The sequence below is a fragment of the Scylla paramamosain genome, chromosome 38 (genome assembly GCF_035594125.1).
Source record: "Scylla paramamosain isolate STU-SP2022 chromosome 38, ASM3559412v1, whole genome shotgun sequence".
NCBI lineage: Eukaryota > Metazoa > Arthropoda > Malacostraca > Decapoda > Portunidae > Scylla > Scylla paramamosain.
Window position 1 is genome coordinate 6,279,768 of NC_087188.1, and position 27,183 is coordinate 6,306,950.

The 27,183-nt window shown below is 41.5% G+C and overlaps 2 protein-coding genes across 2 annotated transcripts; one reads left to right on the top strand and one right to left on the bottom strand.

Moving 5' to 3' along the window:
• Positions 1–11,154: 11,154 nt before the first annotated feature.
• Positions 11,155–13,512, top strand: LOC135091632 (uncharacterized). The gene is made up of 2 exons (XM_063989409.1): positions 11,155–11,258; positions 12,782–13,512. Exons 1-2 carry the CDS (start codon positions 11,241–11,243, stop codon positions 13,127–13,129), a joined length of 366 nt encoding a protein of 121 aa, XP_063845479.1. The 5' UTR covers positions 11,155–11,240; the 3' UTR covers positions 13,130–13,512.
• LOC135091630 (uncharacterized) lies at positions 13,506–26,870 on the bottom strand. Its single transcript, XM_063989406.1, has 8 exons — positions 26,752–26,870; positions 18,853–18,933; positions 17,961–18,118; positions 17,217–17,435; positions 16,929–17,042; positions 16,623–16,740; positions 15,700–15,792; positions 13,506–14,110 (listed from the first exon to the last, which is right to left on the bottom strand). Exons 1-8 carry the CDS (start codon positions 26,812–26,814, stop codon positions 14,000–14,002), a joined length of 957 nt encoding a protein of 318 aa, XP_063845476.1. The 5' UTR covers positions 26,815–26,870; the 3' UTR covers positions 13,506–13,999.
• Between the last annotated feature and the right edge of the window lie 313 nt (positions 26,871–27,183).

The following is a 27,183-nucleotide window of genomic DNA, read 5'->3' on the forward strand; positions in this document are numbered from 1 at the left end:
TACTCCAGTGCGTTTTTTTTTTTTCCTTTTACAGCCGGTTACTGTTTTATGAAAAAAAAGAAAAGAAAAGAAAAGAAAATATATATATATATATATATATATATATATATATATATATATATATATATATATATATATATATATATATATATATATATATATATATATATATATATATATATATATATATATATATATATATATATATATATATATATATATATACTCGTATATATATATATATATATATATATATGGAGGAGGAGGCAGTAGACACCTGCCGAAACGATAATTACTCCCAGTGAGGTCTAAAGCACTGTTCAGGGGGTGCTGTGAACTTATCATTAAACCCAGCTGTGACCTCACTGAACGTTTCCCTTTGTGTCTCACAACACAAGGGGCCAGTCACAGCCTGCCCTCTAAAGACAACTCTCTTCCTCCACACAAAACTACAAGCACCTAATAACACACACACCCTTCACTCAAAAAGTTTAAAATCATCATGGCGACTCCTACACCAGCCTCGGAGTCCCCATCTGGGGAGGGGACCATAAATGTTCCCAGGTCGGACTGCCTTTCTGTCGACGACCCTAAGTGTCTTGACACCCCCCTCAACTTTTTCTTCATTAACTTCTGCAACATTCGCGGTCTAAGATCTAATTTTCAATCTGTAGAACACCACCTCTCCTCTTGTAAACCTCATCTTCTTTTCCTCACTGAAACTCAGGTGTCTGAGGCAACTGACAGTAGCCCCTTTTCTGTTCCCTCCTACTTTCTCTATCCTCATTTTCGATCCAAAGCTGGATGCTGCGTTTATGTGCGCAATGACTTAACCTGCTCTCGTGCCCACGCTCTTGAATCTTACGAGTTTTCCACCATCTGGCTACGACTACAGAGTCACTCTCATACTAAATTTATCTGTGCTGTATACCTCTCTCCTAACTCCTCTGACTATAAGAAATTCTTTGACTACTTAACTTCCAAAGTGGAGCACATTCTGACCCTCTTCCCTTTTGCAGAGATCTCCATTCTTGGAGATTTCAATGTTCACCACCAGCTTTGGCTTTCCTCTCCCTTCACTGACCATCCATGACCTAGAGCAATTGGTGCAACACCCTACTCGTATTCCTGACCGTCTTGGAGATACGCCCAACATTCTTGACCTTTTCCTGACCTCTAATCCTTCTGCTTATGCTGTCACCCTTTCTTCTCCGTTGGGCTCCTCCGATCACAATCTCATATCTTTATCTTGTCCTATTACTCCAATCCCTCCTCAGGATCCCCCTAAGCAAAGGTGCCTCTGGCGTTTTGCCTCTGCTAGTTGGGGGGACATGAGGAGGTATTTTGCTGATTTTCCTTGGAATGACTACTGCTTCCGTGTCAGAGACCCGTCTTTGTGTGCTGAGCGCATAACAGAGGTGATAGTGTCTGGCATGGAGGCATACATTCCTCACTCTTTTTCTCGTCCTAAACCTTCCAAACCTTGGTTTAACACAGCTTGTTCTCGTGCTATACATGATAGAGAGGTGGCCCACAAAAGGTACTTAAGCCTTCCATCACCAGAATCTCATGCACTTTATATTTCTGCCCGGAACCATGCCAAGTCTGTTCTCCAACTAGCCAAAAACTCCTTCATTAACAGAAAATGTCAAAACCTTTCAAGATCTAACTCCCCTCGTGATCTCTGGCATCTAGCCAAAAATATCTCCAGTAACTTTGCTTCTTCTTCTTTCCCTCCTCTACTTCAACCAGATGGCACCACTGCTATCACATCTATATCTAAAGCTGAACTCTTTGCTCAAACCTTTGCTAAAAACGCTACCTTGGACGATTCTGGGCTTGTTCCTCCCTCTCCTCCACCCTCTGACTACTTCATGCTACCTATCAAAACTCTTCGCAATGATGTTTTCCATGCCCTCGCTGGCCTAAACCCTCGGAAGGCTTATGGACCTGATGGGATCCCTCCTATTGTTCTCCGAAACTGTGCCTCCGTGCTTGCACTTTGCTTAGTCAAACTCTTTCAGCTCTGTCTGTCAACATCTACCTTTCTTTCTTGCTGGAAGTTTGCCTACATTCAGCTTGTTCCTAAAAAGGGTGACCGTTCTAATCCCTCAAACTACCGTCCTATTGCTTTAATTTCCTGCCTATCTAGAGTTTTTAAATCTATCCTTAGCAGGAAGATTCTTAAAAATCTATCACTTCACAACCTTCTATCTGATCGCCAGTATGGGTTCCGTCAAGGTGATCTTCTGGCTTTCCTTACCGAGTCTTGGTCATCCTCTTTTAGAGATTTTGGTAAGACTTTTGCTGTTGCCTTGGATATATCAAAAGCTTTTGATAGTCTGGCACAAGGCTTTGATTTCCAAACTACCCTCCTACGGCTTCTATCCATCTCTCTGTAACTTCATCTCAAGTTTCCTTTCTGACCGTTCTATTGCTGCTGTGGTAGACGGTCACTGTTCTTCTCCTAAATCTATCAACATTGGTGTTCCTCAGGGTTCTTTCTGTCCTGTCACCCACTCTTTTCTTATTATTCATTAATGACCTTCTAAACCAAACCTCTTGTCTTATCCACTCCTACGCTGATAATACCACCCTGCATTTTTCCACGTCTTTTCATAGACGTCCAACCTTTCAGGAAGTAAACATTTCACGCAGGGAAGCCACAGAACGCCTGACTTCTGATCTTTCTAAAATTTCTGATTAGGGCAAAGCAAATTTGGTATTGTTCAATGCCTCAAAAACTCAATTCTTCCATCTATCAATTTGACACAACCTTCCAGACAACTATCCCCTCTTCTTCAATGACACTCAACTGTCCTCCTCTTCTACACTGAACATCCTCGGTCTGTCCTTTACTTATAACCTGAACTGGAAACTTCACATCTCATCTCTAGCTAAAACAGCTTCTATGAAGTTAGGTGTTCTGAGACTTTTCCGCCAGTTTTTCTCACCCCCCCCAGCTGCTAACTCTGTACAAGGGCCTTATCCGTCCATGTACGGAGTATGCTTCACATGTCTGGGGGTTTCCACTCATACCGCTCTTCTAGACAGGGTGGAATCAAAAGCTTTTCGTCTCATCAACTCCTCTCCTCTAACTGACTGTCTTCAGCCTGTCTCTCATCGCCGCAGTGTTGCATTTCTAGCTGTCTTCTACCGCTATTTTCATGCTAACTGCTCTTCTGATCTTGCTAACTGCATGCCTCCTCTCCTCCCGCGGCCTCGCTGCACAAGAATTTCTTTTCTCTCATCCCTATTCTTTCCACCTCTCTAATGTAAGAGTTAACCAGTATTCTCAGTTGTTCATCCCTTTCTTTGGTAAACTCTGGAACTCCCTGCCTGCTTCTGCATTTCCATCTTCTTATGACTTGAATTCCTTCAAGAGGGAGGTTTCAAGATACTTATCCTTCAATTTTTGACTACCGCTTTGGACCCTGTTCTGGGACTGGCATCTCAGTGGGCATTTTTTTTTTATTGGATTTTTGTTACCCTTGGCCAGTGTCCCTCCTATATAAAAGAAAAAAAAAAAAAAAGAGAGGGACACCGGCCAAGGGAAACAAAAATCCAATAAAAAAAAGGCCTAATGAGATGCCGGAAAATCAGCATAGTACTTACTCAGGTCCCCCCAGTTAGAAGAGAAAAACGCCAGAGGCACCTCCACTTTGTGGGATCCCAAGGAGCGATAGGACAAGATATAGATATGAGATTGTGATCGGAGGAGCCCAACGGAGAAGATAGGGTGACAGCATATACAGAAGGATTAGAGGTTAGGAAAAGACAGTCAGGAACACGAGTAGGGTGTTGCACCAGTTGCTCTAGGTCGTGGAGGATAGCAAATTTAAAGGCTAGTTCACCAGGATGGGCAGTGAAGGGAGAGGAAGGCCAGAGCTAGTGATGAACATTGAAGTCTCCAAGAATAAAGATCTCCTTAAAAGGGAATGTGCTCCACTTTAGAAATTAAGTTCTCAAAGAATTTCTTATAGTCAGAGGAGTTAGGTGAGAGGTATGTGGCACAGATAAATTTAGTTTGAGAGTGACTGTAGTTGTAGCCAGATGGTGGAAAACTCTGAAGATTCAAGAGCGTGGGCACGAGAGCAGGTTAGGTCGTTGCGCACATAGACGTAATATCCAGTTTTGGACTGAAAATGAGGATAGAAAAAGTAGGATAGAACAGAAAAGAAGCTGCTGTCAGTTGCCTCAGACACCTGTGTTTCAGTGAGGAAAAGAAGATGAGGTTTAGTAGAGGAGATGTGGTGTTCTACAGACTAAAATTTAGATATAAGACCGCGAATGTTGCAGAAGTTAATGAAGAATAATTTGAGTGGTGTCAAGACACTTAGGGTCGATACCAGAAGAGCAATCCGATCTGGGGACATTTGTGGTCCCCTCCCGAGATGGGGACTCCGAGGCTGGTGTGGAAGTCACCATATTGATTTTGCATTTTGAGTGAAGGGTGTGCTTGTAGTTTTGTGTGAAGGAAGAGAGTTGTCTTTAGAGGGCAGGCTGTGACTGCCCCCTTGTGTTGCAAGACACAAAAGAAAGCGTTCAGTGAGGTCACAGCTGGGGGTTTAATGATAAGTTCACAGCACCCCTTCTTTAGACTTCAATAAATAAATAAATAAATAAATAAGTATATATATATATATATATATATATATATTATATATATATATATATATATATATATATATATATATATATATATATATATATATATATATATATATATATATATATATATATATATATATATATATACATATATATTAAGCAGTCTTATTAAAAGTAATAATATGAATCGGTAACAAGAATTATACATGACATATACTAACGACTATAAAATGAAAAAAAAAATTATTGGTAGCACATGAAGTAGAAAAAAAAGATACCATTATGAGATATGAAGAAAGATAATTTTCAAACACACAAGACAAACCAAACACACATACAATAAATAAATAAATAAAGAAGGAAAGAAAGAAAGAAAAAAAATGGCTTCAGTAATCAGGTCGTTAGTGCTGAGACAGTGGGGAGCTTTTAAAAGATTAAGCAAATTTATGGATGAGTATGATAGGGGGAAATAGGTAGATATGCTTCATACAGGGACTGAACTGTGCAGGTTAGGCCTGCACAGCTTTTCTTCTTCCAGCTCTTCCTTTTTTTTTTTCTTGTTTTCTCATGTTCATCTGAGAAAAAAAAAGTCATATATGTACGTAAATATAAACCAAATTACGTAATACAAAAGGGATAAGGTAGTGTAATTTGAGCTAAGATGAGAAATGAGCTGGCAGTAAATTAGGGAAAGGTTAGGAGCTAACTTTAGCAAACCTTGGAATTTTCTTTTCAGCAGACTGGTTCAGAACACTCCGAACACTAATAAGAAAAGGCTCACATCCTCACTGATCCAAGGGACTCACCTGTATCCTTTTGAACTGCTTCATTGTATTTATTTGTTCCATTTTAAGTGGTTTTCTCAAAAGGTTTGTGGGAAATCTTTTGGCATACCATATAAGGACAATTCCACAGTCATTTCGTAAGCTGTACAACCAAAACACTCCCTATGTTGGCAAGCGTCTAAACAAACTGTGGAACCGGTACCCATTTGTCCGGGCGCTTCCTAAGACGGGGAGCGTTTTGAAGGCTCGTATTCTGAAACACTTAGCTCTCTCATCACGACTGTTTTCAAAGACCAGTGAGACGATTAGCCGGGTTCTCAAGAGTATTTCTCCTATTAGAAATATAGAAATCTTGTTAATCTGTCCCTAGAACCATAAAAACACCTTAAAAACCCGTGTAACTTCAAAAAGAGTCTTTTGAATGTAGTGGAGGTGTGGCGCAGAAGTGTTTAAGAATAAGGCCTTTGGTTAGGTAGCTTACGAAACGACTGTAGGCTGGTCGTGACTAGTCTTCCAAAGATAGCGCCCTTCATATTCCCTTCCCGGACTGAGATGTTAAGTCACACAGGTGCATAATTGGTGATAATCTTGCAAGATATTAAATCAATGATACAGTTTAAAAGATCAAAATTATTCTGAAATGCTTTTTGCACCTTATCTCCACTACTTTCAAAACGATCTAGTTGAAGTTAGACGGGTTTTTCGAGTGTTTTCGTTTCTACTAGTAGTTTCGAAGTTACTAACAATGAGTAGTTTTTGCTTTGTATACTTCATACTGCAGACAAATGTGAAATAGGTATAGGCATGTATGTTTCATGCATGGTGTAGGCCTCGTTGTTATTTTGCAGCGTCCCTTATTTTTTTATGTTCTTATGTTATGAAATCTCAGCATTATCATTTGCAATTATTTTACAGCATCGTCAAGATCAGGATAGGAGGCCGCAACACTGTTGGGGACCTCAGTTGAGGAAGAGGGACTCGCCTAACTGTACACAGCCTGGTATTCCTATCACCAACAATGAGGAACAGCTCATCCAGTCACCTGTTTCTTAACTCGTCTCGGATGGTGGCGAATGAGTCGTGAGAGTAGTATTGTGAGTCACTCAAAGGAACGTAAATAAAACCACACATTACTTTCGATACGTTTCGGAACTCCACCCCAAACTACATCAGTAGCATCCACACTGCTGAGCAAGAAAGCTGACTCACTTGGCCAGATAGCCCTTAATCAGCACTACAGTAACACTTGAGGAAGATTCAGTCTTTGGCTTCCTTGGTACCCCCGTATGAGCTGCTCCGTCGTGTTTGCTCCTCCCATGCCCGGGGAAATGAATAGACAGGAGGGTTTTGATCTCTCACCGTGATCACATAATATACGAGACGCTTTTCAGTTTCACGTTTTTCCAGTCTAGTTTTCACACCGTTTATGTTCCAAGATAATATTTTCACATTTTTTGCCTCGTTCAGTCTCCATAACAGACTACAGCTGTCCAACACAACTTCCTTGTAAACATTCCGCTCTCTCATATCTAGACCAGTGTGACATCCCACATTTCCTGGATTTTTCCCGTACAGATTTCTCCACACTTCGCAACCGTCCCCACTCTTCCTGACACCTTTTTCGATAATGTGGGCGTGACTGTCACCTGATGTTTTTTTTTTTTCTAGCTTTTCCAAATATGGCACTACATGAATTTCTTGTTGGGAGAGTAACTAAAATTTGCCTTTTCGATTCATAGTTCCTGTTAGCGACTTTACGAAACGAGGTCACCTGCTTTGGCATTCCCACCGCTTCCCAAATCTTGGTCAGCTAGTGGCAGCCAGGTGGCAGCGTGAGGCTTCGTGCTCGTCAGGAACTTTCAGCATAGTCATGTTTCACTCACGCTCTTTTTTGCCCAACACCTCCAGGAAATGTTGTCGTTTCTTTATCGTTTCTGGTCGTGTTCCCTTGAGTCCTTAGTTTATGTTATTCGCCACATTGCTCTGAGACTTTACACCGTTTTCAGCTCACTAATTCTTGCACCACATCAATTAGGACCGTATTCTGAAACACTTCTGCCTGCACCTTGACTATATTGAAAAGATTCTAGTTTAAGTTATACGGTTTTTTTTAAGGATGTTTGTACAGTTTTAATGACAGATTATGATTTCCGTGTTATCAACGAAAGAAACGCTTTTGAGAACCCAGCTAATCATTTGTGTGGCCTTTGAAAATAGTCGTGATGAGAGAGCAGTGTTTCTGAGTACAGGCTTTAGTTGCCCTGCCATAACCTGCACACACCCGCCACGAGGGGACCGCAGAGCTTATGAAGTGCTCACAGGCAGCTCTTCCTTGCTTATCCTTGAATGCTGATTCTCTCTCTCTCTCTCTCTCTCTCTCTCTCTCTCTCTCTCTCTCTCTCTCTCTCTCTCTCTCTCTCTCTCTCTCTCTCTCTCTCTCTCTCTCTCTCTCTCTCTTTCGTACTAAATGGTGCCATAAACATATATACTGTATGTGTGTGTGTGTGTGTGTGTGTGTGTGTGTGTGTGTGTGTGTGTGTGTGAGAGAGAGAGAGAGAGAGAGAGAGAGAGAGAGAGAGAGAGAGAGAGAGAGAGAGATCGTGGTTAGTCGGTAGCTTTCTCCTGATGCTTTCGGCTGCCGAGTCCCCAGGGGAAGAGGGCGGTGAGGCGGAACACACACACACACACACACACACACACACACACACACACACACACACACACACATCTCTGTCTTCTAACTTAATAAGAGTAAAATTGTAATTTCATCAATATAATTTGGAAGTAGTATAATTTATGTAATATAGATATATGAATTAAGCATCCACAATACAATATATTGATAAAATGTCTGTCACGCAGCCTTGGCTGGACAGACCGTTGCTTCTTGCCACAACATACATACTGCTGTGCTTCTGCTGATACAAATGTGTAATGATACCAGTGAATATGTACTCACACACACACACACACACACACACGGAGAGAGAGAGAGAGAGAGAGAGAGAGAGAGAGAGAGAGAGAGAGAGAGAGAGAGAGAGAGAGAGAGAGAGAGAGAGAGAGAGAATCTTCCCTCTCTGCTGTATTATTATTATTATTATTATTATTATTATCATTATTATTATTATTATTATTATTATTATTATTATTATTATTATTATTATATTTGAATACCAATGATATTGTGAGTTAAATTTGAATGATGCTCCTGTTTTGGTGTGTGTGTGTGTGTGTGTGTGTGTGTGTGTGTGTGTGTGTGTGTGTGTGTGTGTGCCGCACTCACTTTCACTTGGCTTTCATTTATATGTGTGTGTGTGTGTGTGTGTGTGTGTGTGTGTGTGTGTGAATTAATCTCGAGACGAATACCAAGGCAAAATCTGAGTTGGAAGCAGTTTTGAGAGAGAGAGAGAGAGAGAGAGAGAGAGAGAGAGAGAGAGAGAGAGAGAGAGAGAGAGAGAGAGAGAGAATCACTCCCTTCATAACACAAACATAACAATACATAACAATACATAAACCTAACAATACATAACAATGTGTGTGTATGTAACAATACATAACAATGTGTGTGTGTATGTAATAATACATAACAATACATAACAATGTATTGGACAACCGCTGTATGTGTGTGTGTGTGTGTGTGTGTGTGTGTGTGTGTGTGTGTGTGTGTGTGTGTGTGTGAATTAATCTCGAGACGAATATCAAGGCAAAATCTGAGTTGGAAGCAGTTTTGAGAGAGAGAGAGAGAGAGAGAGAGAGAGAGAGAGAGAGAGAGAGAGAGAGAGAGAGAGAGAGAGAGAGAGAGAGAGAGAGAGAGAATCACACCCTTCATAACACAAACATAACAATACAGACAATTCATGTTTTTAATGTGCAAAAGTAAAACAGACTTAAGATATGAAAAATAAATAATACAAATAAAGGATAATGGAGATGATGAATAGTGATGATGAAGGCGTCTGTAGCTTGTGGTGAAGGTGTATGACAATGACGTGAGGTGAAGGTAATGCTAAAAATAAAAGTGAAAATATTTAATGGGTTCAAAGGGAAGTTAGAACTCAAATATTAGATAAATGTTACAATAAGCTATTTATGTGTCTTATCTAGTAGTGATTGTTTAGTGGTCCTGAAATCGATATATTCTTTATTAGGGTTTTAGAAGACTCCAGTGGCACTATTTTGGTAAAACTCTAACCTGGTAAAAGAAATGCATAAAAAAAAACAAAAAACAGAAAAGTGAACTATTTTGACAACATAATTAAGTGTTAATACTCAGATGGAAAAAAAGGAAAAAAAGCTGACACACCGTCTTGCATTTTCATCACTCAAGCTTATACCAGCTTAATATAACAGATTTATGGACTGATGCTAATGAAAGTTAAATCACTGAAGAAATAGTGAAATAAGTTAATACTATCTTAGATTGTGTGTGTATGTGTGTGTGTGTGTGTGTGTGTGTGTGTGTGTGTGTGTGTGTGTGTGTGTGTAGGTAGATGGGTGGGTAGGTGGGTGGGTGGCAGGGTGTGGCTGAGTAGGCAGCGTGGGTGTAGTGAGGGAGATGGCAGCCTACGGGAAAGTGAAAACAGACAGGCCTCTTAAGTACACTCACACTAAAACTCTCTCCTTTCTTACCTCCACCTCCTCCACACAGGAATGTATGGATTTCCTGCTGGCGAGAACCGATCTACTGACTCTACTTGTCTCGCATCCACACACACACACACACACACACACACACACACACACACACACACACTTCTACCACATGTTGTTTATGAGAGAAGAGTGAAGGAGAGAAGGGGTGTGTATAAGAGTGTGTGTGTGTGTGTGTGTGTGTGTGTGTGTGTGTGTGTGTGTGTGTGTGTGTGTGTGTGTGTGTGTGTGTGTGTGTGTGTGTGTGTGTGTGTGTGGATGAATTGGTGGATGTCAAGAGAGAGAGAGAGAGAGAGAGAGAGAGAGAGAGAGAGAGAGAGAGAGAGAGAGAGAGAGAGACCATAACCAATAAGTCATAGATGAAGCACGTGACAGGTTTTCTCAGACTCAGGAGAATCACAAACACACTTTCGCTTCTCTCCCTCGCACTGTCCTCAGGCACTGCAGCATTCCTCAATCCTGTGCGGCATATGAACCGCTGTTGTGACGAACAAGTCAGTTCCTCCCACAACTCTTTGGCCCTTCTGAAACGCTTTGCTCTCACCACGACTATTTTCAAAAGCCCCAGAGATGATCAACTTGGTCATCAAGACTGTTCCCTCTGTTAATAATGTAGAAATCTTGTTGATCCTTCACCAGAACCATAAGAAAAAAAGAAAAACTTAATTATAACCCGTGTCACTTCGACTATAGCCTTTTAAATGTAGTGGAGGTGGAGGCAGAAGTGTTTCAGAATCTAGTTCTCTTAACACATCTTGTGATAACCTGAGAGGCGGCAAGTGATAAATACCTGCTTACTGTTTTGAACGATTTCACCACGAGATATCAGCGCGTGTCTCCGCCACCCGTTCTCAGCGCTGGTGGCTCATTAACTCAGCACTTTTCTCTTTTTCTCTCTCTCTTTACTTCTCGATGGCGAAAGTTTCAGACACGGGAGAGAAAATCAGTACATTTGTCCTGGGGTTACACAAGCTGACGATGTGATTGGCCGTGCTGCAGAGGCCAAAACAGTGCTACACGAGGACACAGGGCACGTTCTTGTATACCAGAGCGAGGCGCAGGTGACCGGCAAGCTTGCCAACACCCCACGGGGAGGGAAACCTGTGACGCAGCGTTTGGTTTCACCAAGGACTATATAAAGGCGAGAACCACCTCCCTTGGATCACTTTCTTCCAGTGTGACCATCGGTGCGTCATGGCTCCGCTTAGACTGGTAAGTGGCGGCGAGGAGCACATTGTCCTGACAGAAGCACACTTCTGCTTCCTGGCGATACGAATAAGAACGCAAGCGCTTCTGAATCTATTACTTTTCTTCTTTACTCGTCGGTCTCCTTTTCTATGACTCTTAATTTTTCATATTTTACTCTCTTTTTCTAGTCCAACTTTTCGCACACACAGATAGACGACAGACACTCACAGACAGATTCGTATATTTTTTAATATTTTTCATAAGTTGCCTTGAGTTATGAGCATCTCTTGAGTGAGTGTTGAGTACTGTGGCAGCGGATCTAGTTATGAATATATTGGATCTGGTAAGAGAGAAAGTGGAGGAAGGGTTAAATAACATGTCTTTTGATGTAAAAGGAAGGGAGGCTAGAGAAACAAGTAGGACATCGAAGGAGTTTGTGAACTCGCTAAGGAATGGTAGTTGCTGTGTCCGCAGTGTTGTGAGATGTTTATCTGGTTAAGAAATGTCCCGTGGGGAGAGTGTCTTCCACTTTAACCTGATGTCTGTCTCCCATGTATCTATTTTCCCAACCTAACTGTTCCCTTAACACGTTAGACGAACAAGAAAGATAACATGTTCTGGCACACATTGTCATAAAAGTACAAAGAACTGTGTTGCCAGTTTTGAAACAGCGATGGATTGATCCATTACATATACTCGTACAAGAGGTGAACGTGGCCTGGAATTGAACCCTGATCTGATGGGCTGGAGAGACAAGCCGTGATCGTCTGGACAATGAAGCACCTCACGACCAGGCTTGTCTTGGCTCGTGTTTGCGCGTCCAGGCCAGGCATTACAATGGCTATTTAAAAACGGTAAATTAACTTTCTTATAAACAACAAAATTATTCCAGTTTTACCAAAGAGTATCCTGGAACACTTCAGAGCTCTATGACTGTACTATAAGGATGACACCCAACAAGACGTCACTGAGAATACACCACCCGATGTAACAGAAACAAGCGCACTCCATGATACCACAACAAAAAGTGATAAACTATGCTGATAGAAAATTATAAATGAATGCATTAAGTGCATTCAAAATCTGTTAGGTGCTTTATATTATGAAATATTTACCAGAATTTTGATACATGTCAAATACCAGAAGAATGGTTTGTTGATCCTATCACACCATTATGTTAGAATAGTGAAAATATTGTCGAGTTAAGAAATAGATACACTCCATAATAGTACACAGACGTGCCTCCCTGGAGGAAACTATCATGCTGATGCCAAATACCAATACTGAACTTATGATGAAACTTAGCACTGATCATGTCAGCAATGTCTTGTGTGCATGCAGCCAAGTTGCAAGGAATATAATGTTTATAGAAGTGGAAGCTGTGTCCTATACTTTGCATTCAAGATCTGAGCAGAAACAGATTTTACTCTATTCTGTTCTTACTCTTTCTGGTGTTTGTCTTGACTTTTTGTTTTCATTTCTTACTGCTTCTCCTCCTCACTCTACTTGCATGAACGCCTGTGTGATTGTTCGCTCCTCGTGCTTAGATCCTGCTGGTAGCGGCGACCTGCGTGCTACTAGCGGAGGCTCGTCCCCGCTACCTGCTGCTGGCCCTGCCTGACTCCCCCTTAGTGCGGCACACACGCTCACTGCACCAGTATCGCCAGCCCGCCAAGCCCACCCCTCTCCAAGCCTACGAGGAGTATGTCCCAGTGCAAGTGATAGAAGAGAAGTCCCCTGAGCATCTGGCCCAGGCCTCGGAACTGTACCACCACCACGCTGAGCCTTACGACAATAATGACCATGTGGACTACGGCGCCTACACGGGAGGGTACGGAGCCTTCGGATGGTACTCAGACCACCCCGTGTGTACCAACTGCGGCCTTTACCACTGAGCATCACCTCTGCTGCCCCCATCGCTTCCATCAACATTCCATTTACCAAGATTCCTCCGTGGAAATCTCATTGTAAATCATTCTTCTCGTGATGAACTTCCCCAACGTGACCTAACCTAACCAGATCTAATGGAGACTAAGTTAATTTATCATGCAGTAATCACTGAGAAAATCTTATGCGTGGAATGTTCATGGAAGCGATTCACCAAGAGGAGCTGAAGGTGCAGAACATCCTACCACCGCAGCACACCACCGCTGCCCCGCCCCCTGTACACCACACCACCAAATCTAGTCCGCTATATTTAGGCAACATTTCACTCTTGATTTGTTCATTGTTGTCATTAAATTATTATGTTGTTCAGTAATAAAGTTTGTGTTTTCGTTTTCATGGTTTATCTTGCCACAAAAGCACAGGGAGATATGGCTGGGTGTGAAGGCGCCGCCACAGTGGGGCATGTGGCGCCACTCAGGGAGGAGGGCTGGGTGTGAAGGCGCTGACTCAGTAACTCTATATTCGCTTCTGTTTTTCCCTTTGACTTGAAGTGTTTGAAGAGACCAGCACCAAGACACCTCCAAAACTAAACTGACCGTTCATTTGAAAGAAAAAAAAAGAAAAAGAAAAAAAAAGAAAAAGAAAAAGGAAATTATTATTTTTTTTATTTTTTTTTTTTGAGAGCAGGATTTTTTTTACTTATGATTATTTTTTACAGTCTACTTCTGGCCTCCCAACTTCTCCCATTACCATCAACATTACAGTTCTCAAAGGGCAAATGAGGCAATACTGCGTACATACACCCTAGTACTACCACTACAATACTCCGCCATTACAGGTGAGGTCCCCTCGCCCTGTGCCACCCTCACCGCACCTGCCTACCAGCGCAGGGGTACCCAGGTAAGCCAGTGCAGCTTAATCTCGCCAGCGCCAGCGTTGTCCTCGTTCAGGGTCAGCCACAGCTTACGTGGGTCACCTGTCCTTGGTTGCTGCAATTAGAAGACTCCAGATGTACTACTGTAGTACAGGTAAGGACTGAAAGGCCTCACCTGACCTCAGACAGATTAGGTATTCACTAACCTGCTCTTTAATTTATGCGCGTTTGTTTATTAATTTATTTCATTGTTCTAGAATGATGCATTTCAAATTAATGACAACAATAACAGAGGCAGCAACAACAACAACAACAACAACAACAACAACAACAACAACAACAACAACAACAACAACAACAACAACAGCAATAACAATAATAATAATAATAATAATAATAATAATAATAATAATAATAATAACAATAATGATATTACTACTGCTACTACTACTACTACTACTACTACTACTACCAATAATAATAATAATAAAAGTAATAATAATAATAATAATAATAATAATAACAACAATAATAATAATAATAATAATAATAATAATAATAATAATGATAATAATAACGATAATAACACAAGAACAACAACAACACCACCACCATCACCACCACCACCACCACCACCACCACCACCAACAACAACAACAACAATGGCACACACACAACATGCAATCTCGTAACCAAAAAAGACAAACATAAATACAAACTGTTAGAAGTAGTGCTTTGTTATAGAGACAATAGAGGTAAAAAGAAGAGATATAGAGAGAAGCAAGAAAAATAAAGAGGGAGAGAAACTGCACAGTAATTGAAGCGTGGCAGTTGTTTTAGACTGACGCGCAGGAGAGTGCTGACTAGATCGGGGGATAATAGAGGACCTAATACATTTACTTATACACATTACTTTAGCGAGTGAATTAAGGGTAGATAGGTTCCCACTGTGGTGTTAGGTTGAGAATATGTGAGGCTTGTTGCTCTGAGCACTCGATAACCAAGGCCTTCGCCTGGCTTCACCCAGTGTCCCTAGGGTCTTGACGTGATGTCTCGTATCCTGTGAGCAGAGTTGAGAGCGGTCCACTGACCATCTCAGACCTGTCTGTTGCTGTTTCCTCGTGTCTTGAGTGTATCTTCGTTAAATGCTACTAGTACGGCGCAAAGGGCAAGAGGATTACGCCGTATTTTCCGCCAAGTTACAGATGTCTGCTCTCTTCCTAGGCCCCTCCACCAGCGGTATTGGGGATGTGAGCCTGTCCTTGGAAGACTGTAGATAAGCTGTTCTTGAGCCAGAGAATATAACATCCTGCTGGGCATGGGTGGCCAGCACTGTGGGAGGTAGTCCACAGGGTATCATACCCTTATTCGGTGTGTCGTCTTCACTGCCCGAGCTCCCTAGCAGGTGGCTTGGCGAGTTCTTACTCAGCTTGTGGAATAAGTTGGCATTCGTTATATCTCCTTCCCGATTGGTGGTGAAACAGGGTGACGACCTATTGAAGCTTGACAGCTGTTTACTACCAGTAGGTGCCTGGATTGGTCTTGCACTAGGCTATGAAGAAAGAAGATAGTCTAGGGAGAAGCTGAACCGACATAGTGGGGGCTGTTAAAGGGGCTGGATCTGGCTGTAACAATACACACAGACAGTATGAACACGACCAGACAGATAGACAGACAGCATGAACGCAACAGACCATCTCACACCTTGGGACAGAAGGTGATTCCCTGCATGGGCTTGGGAATGCTGACATGCAAATCCCGCCCCAGCACGATGTTGATGATGAAGCACGGTCCCATCTGTAGGGCGAGGGAACAAACACTGAGTTTCATATCCTGAAACAATTCTGTGCCGTACCCCAATTATTTTCAAAAACCATATAAATGATTAAGCAGGTTCTCAAGTGTTTCTCTTGTTAATAATATAAAAATCTTATTAATCTATAATTAAAACCGTAAAAAAACATCCTTAAAAACCCGTGTAAGTTCAACTTGTCTTTTGAAAGTAGTTGGGTTGCGGGCAAAAGTGTTTCAAAAAATTACCTTAATCAATATACATGATTGTGGCAACTCAATCTGTTCCAGATCATCTGTCATTCTATTTGAGATCATAATAACTTCTTCCTGTAATAACATTTTTACTTTTAAATCTACACCAAGCTTGAACTTCTTAATTTTTGTCAATCTTCATTGCTGTGGAAGTCTTACGTGGCAAGCTCTGCTATGCTTAAGCTTGTGGGATGCAGTAAGGTTCCACAGGACTGTCCTTTTCCACCAGGGACCGACGGTGCAGAGCGAATGATGTGTGTGTGTGTGTGTGTGTGTGTATGGGGTGCTTTGTCTGGATCATTGATGGCCTGGGAAGGCCGGCCAGATAAATGCTGTATAGGACCATATTCTGAAATGCTCCTACTTTGCACCTCGATAATTTTGAAAAGATGAACTTACACATATTTTTTTTAAGGACGTTTCCACGAGCCTAGTGAAAGTTTTTATAACTGATGAGAGAGCAAAGCGTTTCTGAATACGGCCATTGATAGCTCTTAATGAGTAACTCTAAGGGTGAACCACATACATCGAATTTATGTCTCTTCCTCCTACTAGTCTGCCAAAAAAAAGTGTTTAATTACCTTTGTCACGGAGATAACGAACCTCTCGCCAACTGTGAAATCAGGCCACTGGTCGCCGCCGACAGTAACCTCAGGACGTGACCACTCCCCGTTGTATCTGTCATTGAACGCTATCTCTCTGCGGCACACGAGACACACACACAGGTTAGTACAGAAAGGTGCACAAACAATCCTTTCAAAATACTGCAGTACATCACTCAATGCATTTCCAAAGCAACTCTCTCTCTCTCTCTCTCTCTCTCTCTCTCTCTCTCTCTCTCTCTCTCTCTCTCTCTCTCTCTCTCTCTCTCTCTCTCTCTCTCTCACCTGCTGTTTCCGTAGTCAAAGTGCCATCTGATGTGTGATGCGAAGAAAATATCACCGTTATCGAAGTCCAGCTCGTCTCCTTCTTCTGGCTCAAAATACGCGCAGAAACCGAGGCTAGGAGGGAGGGGAGGGAGGGAGGGAAAGCTCTGTTATGCCTCTCATCTCATTATCTATTTATGTCCACCTATTGTACACCTATACTCTCTCTCTCTCTCTCTCTCTCTCTCTCTCTCTCTCTCTCTCTCTCTCTCTCTCTCTCTCTCTCTCTCTCTCTCTCTGTCCACTAACTTGGCCTCGGCGGTGGGCACAACCATGGCCTGAATCACGAATGCCTTGTCCGCCGTCAGCTCAGTGGGATACACGAACACAAACTTTGGAGGGGGCGGCGGCACGTGACCCCTTGAAGAGAAGCCATGTCCCGCCACGCCTCCCTCTTCCCACACCGCCGTCATGAAGTGCATCATGGAATTCCCCCAGTACATATTCCAGATCACCGGCACCGCCATCCTGAAAAAAAAAAAAAGATAAAACAATAATAATTAATTTAAAAGGAAAGGAGACCGAACACGAAAAGGTGACGAGCTTATAATAATGATAATAATAATAATAATAATAATAATAATAATAATAATAATAATAATAATAATAATGATAATAATAATAACAATAATAATAATAATAATAGCAGCAGTAGTAGTAATAGTAGTATTAATATTAGTAGTAGTAATGAATGGTAGTACTGCCAGTAGTGGTAATAGTAAAACACAATGATGATAAAAATGATAATAATTATGATGATGATGATGATGATGATGATGATGATGATAATAATAATAATAATAATAATAATAATAATAATAATAATAATAATAATACAGAGAAATTACAAGGAAATAAATGAAGAAAACGAGAGAGAGAGAGAGAGAGAGAGAGAGAGAGAGAGAGAGAGAGAGAGAGAGAGAGAGAGAGAGAGAGAGAGAGAGTAGCAAAGTTTGTGTGTGTGTGTGTGTGTGTGTGTGTGTGTGTGTGTACCTGCTGATGGAGAGTAATTCCTCGCTGGCCTTGTTGTTTTCCTTCATTGCCTGCGCCACGTCCTCATACCTGTTGAGCCACGCGTCCTCCCGCCCCGCCATGTCACTCAGCTCACGTCCCAGCGCCTCTACCATTCGCAGCACCTCCGTCCCGCTGCTCTGGGAAGCGAGGTCACCGACGTCATGCGCTTTGGTGACTTTAACTCTCTGTGGCATCTTATACTCTTATTTAGGCTGAGACTCCATGATTTCTCTAAGTTTCACGGGGGCTGTTACAATGAATGAACTGTACATTGTCTAGTGAAATTCTTGGTCTAAAAGTATTTATTCACCCATATATCCCACAGGGGCACTTTTCAGGCATTGATATATTCATTGAGAATCCTTTTTTTTTTTCATTTGCACTTTTACCGAGACTATTTATTTTCTTTCATTCACAAATTTACCGAGAGCACTTCTTATTCCTCAAGGGATAAGTGAATCCTGTCTGTAGTCTGAAAACCTTTGCTCACACACATAAAGCTAATATACCGGGTTCTCACAAGTGTTTCTGTTAATTATGTAGAAATCTTGTTAATCTATCACTCAGTCCATAAAAACACCCTTGAAAACCCTTGCTTTTGAAAGTGGTCGAGTTGCGGATAAAGTGTTTCAGAATGGCCCTCAGGTCAGAGTTCTGAGTGTTCTGAAACGCTTTGCTCTTTCACCACGACTATTTCCAAAGGCCACAGACATGATTAGCCGGGTGCTCAAGGGTGTGTCTCTTGTTAGTAATATAATGTTAATCTGTCATTAAAACCATAAAAATACCATCAACTAAAGGATTTTGAAAGTAATGCAGTTGCGGGCAGACGTGCTTCAGAAAACGGGCCTCAGCTAGGAAGCATGAGTACCTCCTCTGCCTGGTCTTGTTGCGGCTGGTCAGCTTGGGGCAACTCCCTCGACCACAGCACCCACGCCCTCGACACCGCCACCTGCAGAATAGTGGTGATAGTGGTAACGATGATGTTAATAGTAGTAATAGTAATAGTAATAGTGGTAGTTGTTGTTGTTGTTAAAGTAGTAGTAGTAGTAGTGGTAGTAGTAGTAGTAGTAGTAGTAGTAGTAGTAGTTGTTGTTGTTGTTGTTTTTGTTGTTGTTGTTTTTGTTGTTGTTATTCTTGTTGTTTTTGTTGATGTTGTTTTTGTTGATGTTGCTGTTGTTGTACTGCACCAGGTATTCGTTACATTCGAGGGTTACGTTCTGCGAAAAACTCGCATTCGAATTCGTAATATATCGAACCTATCATCAATCTGTTCCATGACCCGTTTTCTGAACCCTCTATAAATATTTATTCCGGCAGCAACAGCAACAGTAAAATACATTAGTAAAGATAAATTGTAAAACATAATATGGAAAGACATAGTAAGCCAACAAAAAATGAGAAATTCTGAACTGTGTGCGGTACGAAGAAAGCGTGAGAAAACATTTGCACTCACCTGCCTGTAGTGTGAGCCAGCCATTCCACCGCACCAACCAGTCGCACCACCGCTACTGCTCACATTTTAAGGATTTTTCTTGCATTAGCTAAGTCGCATGTGATAAAATTCGCATATTTCGAATTCGCATATATCGAATACCCAGTAATTGTTTTTGTTGATGTTTTTGTTGTTGTTGCTGTTGCTGTAGAGGTAGTTGCAATAGTAATCAATAGTAGTAGTAGTAGTAGTAGTAGTAGTAGTAGTAGTAGTAGTTGTTGTTGTTGTTGTTGTTGTTGTTATTGTTGTAACGGTTCTTGTTTTTGCTGTTGCTGTTGTTGCTATGGTGGTGGTGGTGGGGGTAGTGGTGGTAGCGGTGGTGAAAGTGGTTGCTGCAGTGGTACTACTAGTAGTAGTGGTGCCTACTCTTAAACCTTACTCTAAAAACTTAACAAGTTCGTCAGGCAAGACTTCCCCCCTTCGTGAAGCCATGCTATGACTGATTTACCATATTATGTTTGTCTAAATGCTCTTTAATGATCTTCGTTATTACTGACTCCATTATTTTACCCACAACAGAAGTTAAGCTGACAGGTCTATAATTAGACGCTAAAGTTTTATCTCCTTTCTTAAAGATGGGTACTATATTAGCCTGCCTTCACATTACTGGTACCTCACCTGACTCAAGTGATTTCCTAAAGACAGAAACTAACGGTTCACTAATAACTTCTTTGCATTCCTTAAGTACTATGGGATATATTTTATCTGGTCCTGGTGTCTTGAACTTTTTAGCCTATCTATCTCCTGTTCCACTATCTCCTTAGTTATGGTAATATCTGTCAGCTTCTCATTTTCTTCTATTTTTTTTATTTTTTTATTATTATGTAGGAGAGACACTGGCCAAGGGTAACAAAAATCTAATGAAAAAAAGCCCACTGAGATGCCGGTCCCCGAATAGGATCCGAGGCGATAATAAAAAACTGAAGGATAAGTGTTTTGAAACCTCTCTCTTGAAGGAATTTAAGTCATGCATAGGAAGTTGGAAATGCAGAAGCAGGCAGGGAGTTCCAGGGTTTACCAGAGAAAAGGATGAATGACTGAGAATAGTTGTGCAGCAAGGCTGCTGGAGGAGGGGAGGCATGCAGTTACCAGGATCAGAAGAGTAGTTAGCATGAAAATAGTGATAAAAGGTAGCAAAAGATGCAACATTGCGGGGATGAGAGAGAGACTAAAGACAGTCAGTTAGAGGAGAGGAACTGATGAGATGAAAAGCATTTTACTCCACCCTGTCTAAAAGAGTGGTATGAGTGGAACCCCCCCCCCCAGACATGTAAAGCATACATGGACGGATAAGGCCCTTGTTCACAGTTAGCAGCTGGGGTGGTGAGAAAAACTGACGGAGACATCTCAGAACACCTAACTTCATAGAAGCTGTTTTAGCTACAGATGAGATGTGAAATTTCCAGTTTAGATTATAAGAAAAGAACAGACAGTGAATGTTCAGTGTAGAAGACGGGGACTGTTGAGAGTCATTGAAGAAGAGGGGATAGTTGTCTGAAAGGTTGTGTCGAGTTGATAGGTGGAGGAATTGAGTTTTTTGAGGCATTGAACAATACCAAGTTTGCTTTGCCCCAATCAGGAATTTTAGAGAGATCAGAAATCAGGTGTTCTCTGGCTTCCCTGCATGAACTGTTTACTTCCTGAAGGGTTGGACGTCTATGAAAAGAGGTGGAAAAGTGTAGGACGGTATTATTAGCGTAGGAGTGGATAGGACAAGAAGCTTAGTCTAGAAGATCATTGATGAATAGTAGGAAGAGAGTGGGTGACAGGACAAAACCCTGAGGAACACCACTGTTAATAGATTTAGGAGAAGAACAGTGACCGTCTACCACAGCAGCAATAGAACGGTCAGAAAGGAAACTTGAGATGAAGTTACAGAGGGATGGATAGAAGCTGTAGGAGGGTAATTTGGAAATCAAAGCCTTGTGCCAGACTCTATCAAAAGCTTTTGATATATCCAAGGCAACAGCAAAAGTTTCACCAAAATCTCTAAAAGAGGATGACCAAGACTCAGTAAGGAAAGCCAGAAGATCACCAGTAGAGCGGCCTTGACGGAACCCATACTGGCGATCAGATAGAAGGTTGTGAAGTGATAGATGTTTAAGAATCTTCCTGTTGAGGATAGATTAAAAAAAAAAAAACTTTAGATAGGCAGGAAATTAAAGCAATATGACGTTAGTTTAAGGGATTAGAACGGTCACCCTTTTTAGGAACAAGCTGAATGTAGGCAAACTTCCAGTAAGAAGGAAAGATAGATGTTGATAGACAGAGTTGAAAGAGTTTGACTAGGCAAGGTGCAAGCACGGAAGCCCAGTTTCGGAGAACAATAGGAGGGACCCCATCAGGTCCATAAGCCTTCTGAGGGTTTAGACCAGCGAGGGCATGGAAAACATCATTGCGAAGAATTTTAATAGGTAGCATGAAGTAGTCAGAGGGTGGAGGAGAGGGAGGAACAAGCCCAGAATCGTCCAAGGTAGAGTTTTTAGCAAAGGTTTAAGCGAAGAGTTTTGCTTTAGAGATAGATGTGATAGCAGTGGTGCCATCTGGTTGAAATAAGGAGGGAAAGAAGAAGCAAAGTTATTGGAGATATTTTTGGCTAGTTGCCAGAAGTCACGAGGGGAGTTAGATCTTGAAAGGTTTTGATACTCTATTAATGAAGGAGTTTTTGGCTAGTTGGAGAACTGACTTGGTATGGTTCCGGGCAGAAATATAAAGTGCATGAGATTCTGGTGATGGTAGGCTTAAGAACCTTCTGTGGGTCACCTCTCTATCATGTATAGCACGAGAACAAGCTGTGTTAAACCAAAGTTTGGAAATATTAGGTCAAGAAAAAGGGTGAGGAATGTACGCCTCTATGCCAGACACTATCACCTCTGTTATGCGCTCAGCACACAAAGACGGGTCTCTGACACGGAAGCAATAGTCATTTCAAGGAAAATCAGCAAAATACCTCCTCAGGTCCCCCCAACCAAAAGAGGCAAAGCGCCAGAGGCACCTCCGCTTAGGGGGGATCCTGAGAAGGGACTGGAGCGATAGGACAAGATACAGATATGAGACTGTGATCGGAGGAGCCCAAAGGAGAAGAGAGGGTAACAGCATAAGCTGAAGGATTAGAGGTTAGGAAAAGGTCAAGAATGTTGGGCGTATCTCCAAGACGGTCAGGAATACGTGTAGGGTGCTGCACCAATTACTCTAGGTCGTGGAGGATAGCAAAGTTGAAGGCTAGTTCACCAGGATTGTCAGTGAAGGGAGAGGAAAGCCAAAGCTGGTGGTGAACATTGAAGTCTCCAAGAATGGAGATCTCTGCCAAAGGAAAGAGAATCAGAATGTGCTCCATTTTGGAAGTTAAGTAGTCAAAGAATTTTCTATAGTCTTAGGAGTTAGGTGAGAGGGATACAGCACAGATAAATTTAGTTTGAGAGTGACTCTGTTGTCGTAGCCAGATGGTGGAAAACTCGTAAGATTCAAGAGCGTGGGTGCGAGAGCACGTTAAGTCGTTGCTCTTCTGCTCTAAACATCTCTTCGCTAGTCAGCATTTCCTGCATGTTTTCCTGGGTGAAGACAGTTAAAAAATAACAATTCAGAATTTTACTACTCTTCTCCCCAGAATTAAGCAGCTCTCCATTTGCTACCCTTAATGGACCTATTGTTTTTCTATTATTCGTCCTATATACCTGATAAAATACCTTGGGGTCAGTTTTCGCCTGACTGGCTACCTTTAATTCATAATTGTTTTTAGCTTTCCTCGTTAACCTCCTGACTGTTCTAACTAATTAGTTATATTGTGGCATTAAAACCTCTTCCCCTGCCTTTAATCTCTTATATATACTTTTCTTCCTCACTATGTAATGTTTTATCCTAACAGTCATTCATTTAGGGTAATTTTTTCTGTGATCTTATTGTTCTGTAAGGGATGTTTGCTAACTGCCCTGTACGTAATTTATCAACGAAATATTTATACAACTCATCTACATTTACGCCTCCTAATCTTTTCATCTCGGCCCCATCCATCCTCTCCACTTCATCTTCTACTCGCCTTGACCTCACCTCGCCCATCTCAGTATGACCTGACCCTCCAACATACTCACACATATCTCCCCCTTCAAGATCTAACTCCCTCGTGACTTCTGGCATCTAGCCAAAAACATCTCCAATAATTTTACCTCTTCATCTTTCCCTCCTTTATTTCAACCTGATAGCACCACTGCCATCTCATCTATTTCTAAAGCTGAACTTTTCGTACCTTTGCTAAAAACTCCATCTTGGATGATTCAGGGCTTGTTCCTCCCTCTCCTCCACCCTCTGACTAGTTCATGCTACCCATTAAAATCCTTCGCATTAATGTTTCCCATGCCCTCGCTGGCCTAAACCCTTGGAAGGCTTATGGACCTTGTTCTCCAAAATTGTGCCTCAGTGCTTGTACCTCGCATAGTCAAACTCTTCTAACTCTGTTTATCAACATCTACCTTTCCCTCTTGCTGGGAGTTTGCCTACATAAAGTCTGTTCCTAAAAAGGGTGACTGTTTTAGTCCCTCAAACTACCGTCCAATTGGTTTAATTTCCTACCTATCTAAAGTTTTTTTATTTATTTATTTATTTATTTATTTATTTATTTTTTTTTTTATCCTCATCAGGAAGATTCTTAAACATTTGTCACTTCACAACCTCCTATCTGATTACCAGTATGATTTCCGTCAAGGCCGGTCTACTGGTGATCTTCTGGCTTTACTTATTGAATCTTGGTCATTCTCTTTCAGAGATTTTGATGAAATTTTTTGCTGTTGCCTTAGGCATATCAAAAGCTTTTGATAGAGCCTGGCACAAAGTTTTGATTTCCAAACTACCCTCCTACAGCATCTGTCCTTCTCTCTGTAACTTCATCTTAAGTTTCCTTTCTGACCATTCTATTGCTGCTGTGGTAGACAGTCACTGTTCTCCTAAATCTAACTAAGCAGTGGTGTCCCTCAGGGTTCTGTCCTGTTACCCAATCTCTTCTTATTATTCAACAATGATCTTCTAAACCAAACTTCTTGTCCTATCCACTCCTACGCTGATGATACCACCCTGCACTTTTCCACATCTTTTCATAAACGTTCAATCCTTCAGGAAGTAAACAGTTCACACAGGGATGCCACAGAACACCTGACTTTTGGTCTCTTTAAAATTTCTGATTGGGGCAGAGCAAACTTGGTATTGTTCATTGCTTCAAAAACTCAATTCCTCCATCTATCAACTCGACACAACCTTTCAGACAATTATCCCCTCTTCTTCAATGACACTCAACTGTCTCCATCTTCTAAAGTGAACATTCTCAGTCTGTCCTTTACTTGTAATCTATACTGGAAACCTCACATCTAATCTCTAGCTAAAACAGCTTCTATGAAGTTAGGTGTTCTGAGTCGTCTCCGCCAGTTTTTCTCACCCCCACCCCTGAGCTGTTAACTGTGTGTTGTAACCCAAGAACCAAGAAATAAAACATATACGAAGAAGGAAGAATGAGACAAGAATGAAGAAATTAAGAAATTAAGAAAAATAAGAAAATAGGAAGAATAAATGAGGGAAGAAGATGATAAACACGAAAGCAAGTACCAAGATTACAAGAAGCTATCACCACCCTGATAGAGAGGAGACGAGACGTGACCACCGAGGAGAACAAGATGCGGTGAGTCATCACAAGATTAGCAGCAGATTACAAGAAGAGATACCTAGGTGGCTATCACTAAATCAATATACAAGGGAAGCAGAAGTCGCCTGGAGAAAATGACGTGGACAAGATGGACAGCCAGCACACCGCAGGAAACTCCGCCTTCTTGTTCCCGATTAGAAGATGCGATTACCGAAGTTACTCTACAATGAACCTTATTTAAAGATAAGGGGAAATAAACTGTATGATCGAAGTATGGAAAAATAAATATAGTTACTTGAAAAGGACCTTACTGAAAGTATAGGAAAATTAACCGTATGATCGAAATATTAGAAAATAAATCTTATAGTAATGAAATCCTTTTTGGGGCAAAAGGTTACTCTAACATCACGTCTGTATTATGAGGTGTAGGAGACAGCAACAGACAGGAGACAGAGACAAGCTAGACAGAGTTGTCAGATCAGAGAGGGTCAAGATGGGCAAGCCGCCTGTCACAGTACCAGTGTGAAGAGCCACACAGTTGTAATACAGTCAGAGTAAAATGTTGGTGTTACATATTGAGGGACTGGGTAGGTGTAGGTTGTGTTTCCTTGTTGAATATTAGTTGCGAGGATGTGATTTATCGTTGAGTGTTAAATGTGTGAAGTGATATGATTCGGAAGTGTAATGTGAAGTGTTCGAGATATTTAACGAAATTTATTTGAAGAGAGATTAATCAATTTTCGTAGTTTTTCGTTGTTGTCGGAAGTTGTATATGATCGCATGAGTGTAAATATATGTACATAATACAAATTAAGTAACATTTAAAAAATCTAAACGCTTTCCCTTAAACCTACAAAAGTGTCTTAGAGATCAGGGACGCAGCAAGATCGTGCAACATAGCAACATAGAAGCACGACATCTGTAGAGGGGCCTTACCCGTCCATGTATGGAGTATGCTTCACATGTATGGGGTGGTTCCACTCGTACCGCTATTTTAGACAGGGTGGAATCAGAAGCTTTTCGTCTCATCAACTCCTCTCTTCTAACTGACTGTCTTCAGCCTCTCTCTCACCGCCGCAATGTTGCATCTCTAGCTATCTTCTACCGCTATTTTCATGCTAACTGCTCTTCCGATCTTGCTAACTGCATGCCTCCCCTCCTCCCGCGAACCTCGCTGCAGCAGCAGCAGCAGCAGCAGCAGCAGCAGTAGCAGCAGCAGCAGCAGCAGCAGCAGCAGCAGCAGCAGCAGCAGCAGTAGCAGCAATAGTAGTGGTGATAATACTAGCAGTAGTAGATACTTATTCAGGATTTATTGTGATGACTTAGAAAAACAGAAATAAGAAAGAAGAAAAAGAAAATGAAACAAAAGGAACAGAGTGAGAGCATTCCCAACTGAACAACATAACTTCTTAACAAATTTGTAAGAGAGAGAGAGAGAGAGAGAGAGAGAGAGAGAGAGAGAGAGAGAGAGAGAGGGAGAGAGAGAGAGAGAGAGAGATGAGAAGGTAAACAAGTAGATAATGATAACACTGAAGAGGAAACATTCATGCTTCAGTAAATGAGCTAAGTAATATAAATAAACAAGTACCCCAATAGAAAATAACAACGATAAATAAATATATAAACAGATAAATGTACAACTTCCTTACCCATGAACAGAGAAGAGACACAAGTAACACACACTTCATGATGTCTGAAGCTGAACTGAACATCTTATCGCATCCCGTGACTCCTCTCACCACACTACACTATAATGATTTAGCATTTGATGATTGCGCAGTGGTATTCATCCAACACCAACTATTCATATTCCTAACATCTACAGCTCATGTTCCAACTAAGTAAGAAAACCTTAACTGAAAAGCTGTAGAAAAGTCATTAAAGCGAGGATGGATAAAGATCGCTCTCTCAGAGCTTGAGGCGTCTCATCTTGGTTACTTTTTTACCATTCTAGTGAAGGAGACGTTTTCATGGTTGCCGCGATGGGACGACAGGTTACAATGGAAGTCATTGGTGTTTTCAAGGGTATTTTCATTAATTTGGTGCCAGCTTAACAGAGATTCTGCACCACCAGTGAGGAA